We start from the raw sequence: 11,708 nt of genomic DNA, 5'->3' as shown, positions 1-11,708 counted from the left end.
TTATACACGTATTTACTGTTAACAAGTAATACTTTCCTTTTTGCTTTTTTGATCAATTGTAATATTAAGATTTTCATTAAGTCGAGTGTCTTGATAGAAAATTACATAGGCGTTACTTTGAATGCATTTAAAAACTTCATCATCGGAAAGTAATTTTACATTCATATCATCGTAATAAAACCAATTGCCTTCGTGCTTTACAAAGCTTATGTAATGTCCAGAGTCGATATTATCACCTATATGTGATATTATACAAATTGGTTCATATTCTGGAAAATGATTAAACTCTTCATCGTTGTTGCTGGAATAAAAATATAATAAATTGTCAAATATCAATATCACATCGTCCAAGTTTCAAAGCATTGTTAATTGTAAATGATGAAAACATACATTACAAGAGAATTAAGTTTCAGCAGTTTTGGGATATCAACCAAAGTACATTTTTTTGTTATTATTCCGTCTTTTGTCATTTCGTATCGTTTTACTTGGACTATAAGAATTTTAGGAAGTTTTTTCAATTTTGTTACCATGCTGTGCACATCATGCTTACATGACTCGCATGTCATATGTCTCTGTTCCAAAGCATATGTTGTATTAATTAAATCAACTAAATTGACGGTGGTCCCATGATCTTCGGATGGCAAATCGATAAATAGTATTAAATTTTCAACTTTTTGTTGTCTTTGTTTCGAACAATTATCACAGACATAGTTTTCCATCATGAACAGTGAAAAGTATTCATCGATTGGATTAGAGTTTATTTCAATTTGATTATCCTGCTTTAATTTTATTGGCGATGTATTTGCTTTAACATTTAAAACATCTTGTTGTCCATTATGTGCAGCAAGATTATTACTTCTAAGCTGTCCAGCAAAAGCAGAAATATCAGCCAAGGGTAATCTTTTGTTTGAGTCGTTTGTACTACTTTGCGCTCTTGGAAGTGTATCTTGTTCATTATTTGGTATATTTTCAATTTCATTGCTATGTACTTCCTTTATTAATAAGTTTTCAAATTCGGTTTTTATAAAATTTAATAAATTCATGACAAACTCAGAAACATCTTGCTGAGCTTTGGAAGAATATAACTTATCTAGCGTAGATAATTCTTCTTTAAAAATGCTGTAAATAATAAACAAATTGACTATTTTACATAAATTTACACGATAAATTGAAGCGTATTGGAATCAATTGCAAATAATACTTACGAAAATATTTGGTCAAAATGATGACTACCGGTATTTCCTTTATGCCAAAGTGTTTGTATATTAATGAGTGACGTTATTAATTTTGAGCATTCAGGCATATCTAAGGTATTCAGCTTACTGATTATAGGTAATGTAAATAATGCTTGTAAAGTTGCGTTAGTCCAACATCTATTTTCTCCCGGTGGATTTGGAAATCCAGTAGTGTAATATGGTTTGTCCTTGTTGTTTGCATAAAAATGATCGCAAGAAACTCCAAAATTGAAAGGTTCAAAATCAGAGATTGACGAAACAGGTACATGATGCTCTGATTCTTCATCGAACAGAGAAGTTTGTTTCATGCAATTAGATGAGTCAAAGTTTGACTCCGTAACTGTTTCAGAAATGTCAGATTTAGCCTCATAATTAAAAGTTACTTTTAAATTAGTCTCGAGAGTTTCATTAATGCTAGAAGAGACAAGAGACCTACTTATCGACTGTTCCTTTCTCTTTAATAATTCTTGGGCTTTTTCTAGCTTCGTTTGAGTTTTAACAATTTTTCGTACTTTAGAATCGTTCAAAGTAGGAGGAAGCGGCGACTCTACTAACTTGGATTTATTAAAATTTGGGCATGGTTCGATAGTGACTTCCGAAAGTTCTATTGAATTTGAATCAAGAAAGTTATTTTTTTGCTTCGAAGTATCGGTCAACTTTTCAACGGATTCAGGTAGACATTGCTCACTTTCCTCAATTTCCGAATTATTAATTTCACTCTGATTTATTAACTTTATATTCTCGTTTGAACCAAGCTTCGTTAATTGAATTTCCTCTGAATTCTCTAAAAAATAAATAACTACAGGTGGTATATTGGTGGGTATTCTGTCACTCTCTTTTATCTCTTCTTGAGTCTTGTTGTCATTAACGGTCGATTCTTTCTTTTCAATAACCGGGGATGTCTTTATTTTACCATGTAAAAGTTCCTTGAATTCATTTTGATTGTTATTTTTATGAATGAGAGTCAAAGTTATCTCTGGATTATTAAAATTCAAAGACTTTGTTAAATTCTCTATTGAGCTCTTAGCCGATTTCTTGTCAACAACACAACAATCCGACTCTGTCTTTCTACGCTTGAGCATATTAGGTCTTTCTGAAGACCAAGGGCGCACTGCAATATCAGAAAAACACTCGTTTACAAGTATTTCTATCAAAAAGAAATGGTTAAAAGAGATAGAAACAGGAATGATGTAAACATTAAGATGCACATAACAATGGGAACAAATAAATTGATGAAATTACATGCGACACTTAGGCACAGATTTATTTAATTAAATTTCGTAAAGATCACTTAATGTTACATACAGAGATGAAGAATTTGCAAAATTATCGTTTACAATGAGATATCTGTTAAAAGTGAAACCAACGAACATGTTGAAGGTAATGAATGTAAATACTGAAATGTGAATGTTTATGCAAACCCGAATGTTTTGACCCCGATCCCGGTGTTTCCGGATGGTGAACTGCTTGCGCCACGCTCAACATGTTGACGGCTTGCTGAAGGGAAACTCTTCACGATGGCTGCTTCTGTTTGCGGACTCGGCGAGGTCGAGGCGGTGTACACGAGTTGGCGGGAAATGCCGTCTGCGTCCCAATTCCCCATTCTCCCATTCTCAACACCCAGTCGTTCCGTCGTTCCAACATTTTAACTTTCAAATTCATACCGCCTCCGAGCGATCTTACAAATCATTAAATTGCTTTTTAAATGTGCCTTATACAACGATAATATCTCCGTACTACAGACCCATTACTTACTTTAATCGGCTGCAAATCGTTCGATTTAATGTTACAGGCGTTACAGCCGTTACAGCCGTTACAGTCGTTACGCGCGTTGCGAGCAAATTACGTAAGCGCGTAAATTAGCCATTCGGAACATGGGTGCATTAGTGTTATGTATGTCGGGTGATTTTAAAATAATAATTTCACTCGTCTAAAATACTTATTTATTTTTACAACTTATAATTAATAATAAACTAAATAATATACACATGTTTCTGACGTATAAGCATTACATTACGAAGTCATCTCGCTGAAACAAAAGAAAAATAAATAAATCAGCGTCATGGATATTACTTGTCAATAGTAAATGTATATTGTTATTTTGTTGTGGTATAGTTAATATCGGCAGTCGAATGCTCAAGTAAATAAATGACCGACGGCTAATACTAATATTTTAGCTCCATATGATATTATCGTTAATATTTGCTATTGAATTGAATTTAATATGGACTTTTTAAAGCAAGCAGTATCAATCGTGACAAATACTACTCACATGGTTTTATGCATTTTATTTTATTTTTGACATTAATAAGCGCGCTTTATCGTCAATGATATAGACATTTTTATATTAAAAGAAAGGTGTATGTTTTGTTTTGTTTTGTTTTGTTTTGTTTTGTTTTTTTCCCCATATAAAACAGTTCTTACATCATGTTCAGAATTTGCAAATGTAAAGGTACGAGAAATTTTTAATAAACATGGATAAATTTAATTGCAACATTATATAGAAGTCAACGAGTTATGCTACAAAATCTTTACGATTACTTCCTACAAGTTTAATAATCAAATTAATCCATAATAAATGCATAATATTTTCATTTGTAAAAAAAACTATAATATTATACCTATTTATATCAAGTAGCATCGACAGATTACTCGAGTCTCTATTAATGCATGTAATTTATTCCAATTTTTTTATCAAAAAAATTAGTAAGCAAATTTTTACATATTTAAAAGTTTAATAAAAACGAATGGTTGAGCGGAAAATTTAAATCGACTATTAAAAATTTACATTACATCTTATGCAAATGTTGCAAAACATTAGTAGTATACTTACCATGTCATTATAATTCATTATATGTTTCTTTATAGCTGAAGTATCGACCCACGTAACAAAGTCTTCCAAATTTCTGTAACGATGAATTTCAATTGAAATAATTTGTACCCTTTACGAAACAAAAATTTTACCTTGTTACAAAAAATGCAGGATCCTTAATTACTGCCTTGTTCGATCAATTGCGTTGCCATTTTAAGATTTTCGCTCATCTTACTGCGCACCATAATTACTGGTAATCTTCTCCTACAAAATGAACTAGCAGTAATTTTTTGACATAACGATAAATCCCATTTTGTTGGAATAAGTCCCAATATATACAATTTTTCCAATAAAGTAGCACTTTGCTCAGTTCTAAATATACTGTCGTTGTCCAATTCTTTAATTTTTGTTGCTAATTCTCGAATTTCTCTAGATAACTTATTATACCTAAAAATATTAAACCGTTAATATAATTTTTTTATTGAAGAAATATTTAGTAAAAAAAAAAATGTATTCTTTTATTACGTAGTATAATCTTCTCTTTTCTGTATGTGATAACGTTTTAAAACCTTTACTTCGTGTAAATTGTTGTCAGCTTTCCAGGAAATAAAATCAACTTTCTTCAATAACTTTTGTTCGTGATATTTCAATTTTCTGACCATATTTACTTTTTATTATCATGTGCTTGTTTATTCAATTATTTACCCAAATTTTATATTAAATTTTAGGTTATAACAGAAGTCGCAATGTAGCTACACGTGGGAAACGTAAATAACATTGATCCATAATGCATTCGGTACATCAAGAATCATTGATTGTCGATTTTGGCGTTAAACAAATTTATTTAATGCTTCGTGTCTGCATTTCCAAAAAATTTTAACCGCAATTTTACGATTAGTCGATAAAATAAAAGATCTCTATTAGACAAAAAAATTTTTTTATTTTAAATAAAATTCTCGATAATGCATAATATGTATAAAATTAAGATGGTTTGCAATATCTCGGTCATCCTGAACATCGCAGAATTCTAATGATGACGATTGAGCCGAAAGGGTATTATGATTTAAAAATTTTATTTTAAATTAATAAATGGAGTTGCATCTTTGATAAAAATTTCAACAATTTTTATTTAATGGAAAATCTATCTGAATTTAATGGTCGGAATCGATCGCACGAAGCATTTTCATATTTTGTATTATCGAGTACTATTTCTTTTTCGTGAGTGCTCATCTTTCTTCAAACATCTAATGACCTGTCGTTAGATTATCATTCATAGCTCTTATATTATAGAATAAAATTAATGAAAAGGATAACTACGTCGGATTAAAGATTAGGCTAATTGTCTGGATGCTCCGAGTTTTCCTCAATCATTTAATGAATTTGTGATCATACAGAACTGTCTACTATTAATTATTAAAAATAGCTAATAATATTACGATACTTGTTTTACGTAACTTTGAACTCCCCGCGTGTTCACCTTTTTATTCTCATGTTCTAATGTTCCGCTACACATGTGTTAAAGCATCTAACGCCGCTGACGCGGGATCAATAAGGAGAAGGACAATTATACATTTTTTATACTCTATACCATAATATAAATACTATTAAAGAAACTAAAGAAAAATAAACGTGCTTTCTTTTGTTTCTACGACCCAATGATCGATGATTTTATGTTCAATCACGTTCGCTGAATGTCGGCTGGAGGGGGCAGGGGCGACGGCATTACCTTAGATTGCAAGGCTCTCGATGCTTAAGATGCGGAAAACTATTATCCACTGGCATATATATATATATATATATATATATATATATATATATATATATACTCGTCTTTGTTTGGCCTATTAAATTCATCAGTGGGGCTGCATTAGCCGATCTCACTTTAACTCTGTGGAAAAAGTAATTTTCCGAAGAGAGTTATTCGAGATTTTAAAAGATATTAAAAAGTTTATCGACATCGATAGATAGATATAGATATATATAAGATCGGCTTATCGAACAGTAGTATAGAAAGATATTGTGCTTCTTCCCTCCCTCCTGCCCTTCACCTATCGCTGCCGTTTGATGAATGCTCGAATTGTTTAACAGTTCTCTGCCCCGTCGTGATTGCCACGTTATACGTCACTACCAAATGGACAATATTGCAGCCATTAATATTTTAAATAGTTAAGTATTTAATAATTGCAAGTAGGTGCAAAATTCAAACATATTCTATCGTCGCAGAGAGAAGGGAATATCCCATGACGTAAGTTCTATATATTTCGACATAGCTCTTTCGATAAAGCAACAATCGCCTTGTGAGACTTTGAGAATCTCAACTTGGGATATTAAAGTAACCGAGGATTGAATCAACGATTAACTTTAATAATTCTTTAGGGTCGTGTTGGTTGATTGTACCTGAAAGAAATTACGACACGTACCATATCCTGGAATAATAGCAGAAACCATGATAAAATTATATAGGGCGCCCTGTCTTCAAACTTAATACACGTTTGGCTTTGCTTATCGTTTAAAAGTAAACCAAATCTTATATTATTTTCTGTCAATTATAAATATCTATTAATCGATGGAAGTCATTAGTTTCATTATAATTCTGTATTTACATGGTCATTCTATTGAATTATAAATTAAAATACGTTTCATTCTGTATTATTTTTAAATGATCCATATATTTCATTAGGTAATTAATCGAGTATCATGCAAAAATTTAATAATCAATTTGATTCTTTGCTAATCTTTTAAACAAAATTCTCCTTTTTAAAAAGTAGAAAATTTGCGCTTTTTAGCAAACTGCAAATACGGCTTTTATTAGAAAGGTATGCATCTTTTGATCTGATTTACTTTTATTTATGTTACTTATCCATAAAATCATTACACTTTTAACTTATATATTTTCTCAATATATCCTTTGCAAAATACGAGTAAAAAATAACGGAATCATTTGGATATAAAATTTGATATTTGAAGTTCTAATTCCATTAAATTCCACAATTTACTCGTGGCTAACTAAATAAACGTCATCTGTTAAATTTTTAATTTTAAGACTTGACGAGTTTTTCGCGTTTGGTAGCATTAAACGTGAAATAATGTTAAAGAAAATATTAATAAAATTATCTTCTTAATAACTTGTTCAATTGTATGGATAAATAACTAGAAAATTATGTATATTGTGTTAATCAATTATTATAAATAAAAATCGCAAAATAAAATTCTTACGTTAATAAATAATTAGAAAATCTTACATATATCCTTTATACAAGTAAAAATTATTTTAAATTCTTCTTATTCTAATTTTTTTTTAATTCTTTTTATTAATGTAATTATAACGTAAAAATACAAATATATTTAAAAAGAAAATATTTAAATATTAAACTTTATTATACATAGAAATTTATTTTTCATATTAATCATCAATTTTTTAATAATTTACTTTTATTTAACTCGTAAAACAAAAATTAATAAGCCACTTAGTTTGCAAACAATTTGTTTTGATTATAATCACTTAATTCATTTAAACGAGACTCTACTTTATTGCGTAAAATCAATTCAACAATGAGTATAAATTAAAAGATAGGCATTTTAAAATAAAATACATTATACTAGTCATAATTTTTTTTATTTGTTACTGCTTACAATTTAATTAACACGTGTTTATATATGTATATATACACACACATATTCATACGTATATATATATATACATATGCACACACACGCATATATATATATATATATATATATATATACATATACATGTGTGTGTGCGCATTATAATTTCTTTTAAGATTATGCACATAGCAAAAAAAAAAAAAAAAAAAATAATAATAAGACAGTTACTATGTAAAACGTATATTTAAACATGATTTTTGCCAAATTTGCTTTAAGATAAATACCAATAACTTCATATTTATATTTGAATAAAAATGTGAGGACATAGTTAACATTGTATTATGAGATATTGGAATGAATACTGCAATGTATTAATGGTCCATACGCCTCAATTTGCCTTCGACAACAAAACAGTGCTCGTCAAAAGGTTTGTACTTTATAGATTTGTATTTGAAACAATGATAAAGAATTTCAAAAGTTATTTGCAAATTTTGCAAAATACGAAATTCTTAAAAAATTAATCTTATATAAGATTTTTTACAAAATGCAAATTATATATTTTAAGTTCCATAAATGAACTTTTTAAAAAGCAAGGTGAAATATTTAATCCACTTTGCTAATGTTTTATTGATTGGAAATACAAAATTGTTATTAGACTATGGTTATTTTATCGCATATCACGCAATAAAATATTAAGGTATAGAACCAATTAAGTTCTATTTATAAGAAAATCTAAATATCATAAATTAAAAATGGGTCGAATGAAATTAAACACACAACTGGCATTTCTTAAACGCACGAACCACTTTATAGGACAGTTTTTCTAATCACAGTTTGAAAACGAATAGTTAAATCTAAGTCCTCAAGTATTCGGCTTTTGCTCAGTATTTGTGTTCTATATTTAAATCAGAAAGTCAACTATAATTATTATATCCATTACTCCTATTATTATCGAATCGTTTGTGTGTGCCGGAAAAGGTATTTTCTCGTCCTCGTCCACCGGAATAGCCCCATCGATCTGAAAAATAAAACAAGTTATTATTGACATTAACAAAATTTAATTTCACAAATTTTTCAAATTTAACAATCAATTGAAATGAAGAATCCACTTACTGCGTCCTCCGAAATTATTTCCTCCTTTGGACGCTAATTCAGATAACTTAGGGTTAATTATCTGGTTTGCTTCTCTAAGAACGTTTATGAGATCTTTAGCTTGTCGTCCATTCTGAGGGGTAAAGAAGGCATAACTGGTTCCTGAACTTTGAGAACGACCAGTTCGGCCTATTCGGTGAATGTAGTCTTCAGATGATGATGGATAATCAAAGTTTATGACGTATTTAACATCATCGACGTCTAGAAGAAAAAGTGCGTTAATACAAACCATTTTTATTGTAACATCATAAGCGATTTAAAATTAATTCGAAAAATTTAACTTTTCATTCATGTTCATAAAGTAATGTATTTTAATGCTGCCCATTATATTGATAATATAATAATTACAAATTAAAATTAAACTGGGTAAATCAATGGCTCAAGAGAGAAGGAGAAGTTATATTTAAAAATAAAAACTATGTTGTATATAAATAACTGCAGCGTCATTAAATAAAAATACAAACCATGAATGTTGTAATGCATTTTATGTGTGCACTCTTGAATGCAAGTTCATATTTCGTAAGATCCTGTTCCTATATATTACCATTGAGTAGCGATAATAGCTAAATCAAACGATTGTTGTCTCGCACATGTTGAGAGCATTGGCTATGTGGAGTGTGTGGAAGTTACGTAAAACCAGAAGCCAACGTTCCAAGGCAAAATAACCTGAGCACCACCTCTTACTTTCTTTTTATATTTACTTTTTTGTTTTGTAAATGCGTGGTACACAGGCTGTACACAGAGGCACATTTTAGTACACAATTACACCTCAGAAAAGTGCTTGCGTGTACTATTGTCTATATATCGCTTTTATATATAGTCTTATCAAGAGCACAGACAGTGAGTGAGCCATGGTATTTTTCATGCTGTTCATCAATTGCTTGCTCATCGCACACTCATCATAATCTGTGCACCATGTGCCTCTGAAACAAAAGACAACCAGACTGATTAACATAAATTATAAGATGCCCACGCTTAACATATTTTATAGGCTGTTCACGGCTTCCGTATTTAAAATCTGTTCTCAATATTATCTGCACAAGTAGCTTCATCTTGAATCTCCCATTTCCCAAATCCTAAGCCAATCACTTTATTATAACATACTAAGTACAAAATTTATTTTAACATATGCTTAATGTAATATGAAGAAAAAAAAGAAAAAACCAAGTTATAAACGAAAATAGAAAAGAAAGAAGAAAAATAAAAAAAATATAAAAAAAATAACACAAATTGTCAAGAATTAGCAAATTAGCAAATTTTGTTACTTTTATAAAAAAATAAAAATAAAAAATAAAAAAAAAAAAATAAAATAAAAAATAGAATTCTTGTGCAGTTTGAGAAAATTGCGACAACAAATACGAATTCTGAAAAATTCAATTAAAAAAAATAATCTATTAACTTGATGGGTTTCTGTCGTTTTTTTTTTGGTAGATCATTAATAAAATAAATATATGTATAAAAAAAAAATTTTAATTCTCTAATCAATACCGGACGACGAAAACCTACCAGCTACACCAATCAAATGATTAATAATTAACACTTTAGCTCTTCAGAGCGAGGCATCACTTCATATAACCAGTCTGTGCTACATCGCCACCCACCCAATCTATCTGTTATAAGCTTTCTCAATCTATTCTCGCGAATTATATTTTGAACAAACTCAAAAGAATTTTACATACCTAATCCACGTGCAGCAACGTCAGTTGCTACTAAAATAGATCCTTTCTTATTTCTAAATTCTGTAAGAAAATAAAATAAATAATCTCATGTCTTAAAGTTATATAAGGTTTGCTAAAACTTCATCCCTTGATAAATAATATTTCAAATTACACACCTCTAAGTACATAGTCACGCTCTTGTTGAGATTTATCACCGTGCATGCACACCGCAGGCCATCCATATCGACGAATGTTCCTTGTGATGTTCTCAACTTTTTTCTTTGTTTCTACAAAAATGATGGTTTTCCCACCATCTTCGTTAACATTTCCAATTTCTTGGAGTAACGTTCCCAATCTGTAATATTAAAAGACAATGATAATCTATCGTCATTACATGGTATACTTAATAATTAATTTTTAAGTTATCAGTTCTTCTTAGAGGTATAAAAACAGTTCAATCATAAAATATCACTTTTTTTTTATTTCATCATCATAAACAAGAATAATTATTTATTTATAGTTACCACGTACTTTGTTTCTTTTTCATGCTCTTGGCAAACATCAATGATTTGAAGAATATTGTGATTGGCAGCAAGCTGTAGGGAGCCAATATTTAATTGAGTGTAGTCAACCAGGTATTCCTCTGCAAGATTTCTGACTTCCTTTGGCCAAGTAGCGGACCACATGAGAACTTGTCGATCTGGTCTAATTTGTTCAATAATTTTTCGAATTTGAGGTTCAAAACCCATATCTAACATTCTATCGGCTTCATCAAGAACTAGGTAAGTACATCTGTGCATATTTGTAGTACCTCGTTCTAGAAAATCGATTAATCTTCCAGGTGTGGCAATAACAATTTCAACTCCACGTTCTAAATCACGTGCTTGTCCTCCTTTTGGTGCACCACCAAAGATACAAGTATTCCTAACATAAGAGAGCGAGCCAAAATCATTGACTACAGTTTGTATTTGTTGAGCTAATTCTCGAGTTGGAGCGAGAATAAGCGCTATAGGTCCATCGCCACGATTTAGAGGTTGTTGGCTATTGATATGAACAATGGCTGGCAAAATGTATGCTAAAGTCTTGCCAGATCCAGTTTGGGCAATGCCAACCATGTTCTTACCAGACATAGCGATAGGCCATCCCTGAGCTTGAATTGCTGTTGGTTCGGAATAACCCTGCTTTTTAATACCTGTAAACAGAATCATGAGTTTTTTCATATTAAAAATAAAATTATTTTCT

The 11,708-nt window shown here is 30.2% G+C and overlaps 3 protein-coding genes across 5 annotated transcripts in view; all 3 read right to left on the bottom strand.

Moving 5' to 3' along the window:
- On the bottom strand, window positions 1–2,999 carry LOC105362202 (uncharacterized protein MAL13P1.304-like). The gene is made up of 4 exons (XM_011499576.1): window positions 2,657–2,999; window positions 1,206–2,346; window positions 391–1,119; window positions 1–301 (listed from the first exon to the last, which is right to left on the bottom strand). The coding sequence occupies exons 1-4, from the start codon at window positions 2,718–2,720 to the stop codon at window positions 19–21; spliced, it is 2,217 nt and encodes a 738-aa protein (XP_011497878.1). The 5' UTR covers window positions 2,721–2,999; the 3' UTR covers window positions 1–18.
- A 165-nt stretch (window positions 3,000–3,164) lies between these two features.
- LOC105362201 (U3 small nucleolar ribonucleoprotein protein IMP3) lies at window positions 3,165–4,892 on the bottom strand. Its single transcript, XM_011499575.1, is given in 5 exon segments — window positions 3,165–3,264; window positions 4,069–4,141; window positions 4,200–4,232; window positions 4,234–4,494; window positions 4,573–4,892. Coding segments are annotated over 5 exon segments (525 nt in total). The 5' UTR covers window positions 4,710–4,892; the 3' UTR covers window positions 3,165–3,243.
- Window positions 4,893–8,259: 3,367 nt separating this feature from the next.
- LOC105362200 (ATP-dependent RNA helicase p62) overlaps window positions 8,260–11,708 on the bottom strand; it is a 4,996-nt gene continuing 1,547 nt past the window's right edge. For 2 of the 3 annotated variants that reach the window (XM_011499572.1, XM_011499571.1), the window contains 5 exons: window positions 10,998–11,658; window positions 10,643–10,821; window positions 10,488–10,547; window positions 8,770–9,009; window positions 8,260–8,674 (listed from right to left, as the gene is read on the bottom strand). In XM_011499572.1, coding sequence (XP_011497874.1) covers window positions 8,571–8,674; window positions 8,770–9,009; window positions 10,488–10,547; window positions 10,643–10,821; window positions 10,998–11,658 — 1,244 coding nt within the window. In that variant the 3' untranslated portion in view covers window positions 8,260–8,570. Of the gene's footprint in view, window positions 8,675–8,769; window positions 9,010–9,302; window positions 9,732–10,487; window positions 10,548–10,642; window positions 10,822–10,997; window positions 11,659–11,708 lie in introns of those variants that run through there. The other variant, XM_011499574.1, reaches the window with a different exon arrangement.

This window comes from Ceratosolen solmsi, unplaced genomic scaffold (genome assembly GCF_000503995.2).
Source record: "Ceratosolen solmsi marchali unplaced genomic scaffold, CerSol_1.0 scaffold35, whole genome shotgun sequence".
NCBI lineage: Eukaryota > Metazoa > Arthropoda > Insecta > Hymenoptera > Agaonidae > Ceratosolen > Ceratosolen solmsi.
The sequence above is the reverse complement of the archived record's forward strand: the minus strand, read 5'-3'. Positions and strand labels throughout refer to the sequence as shown.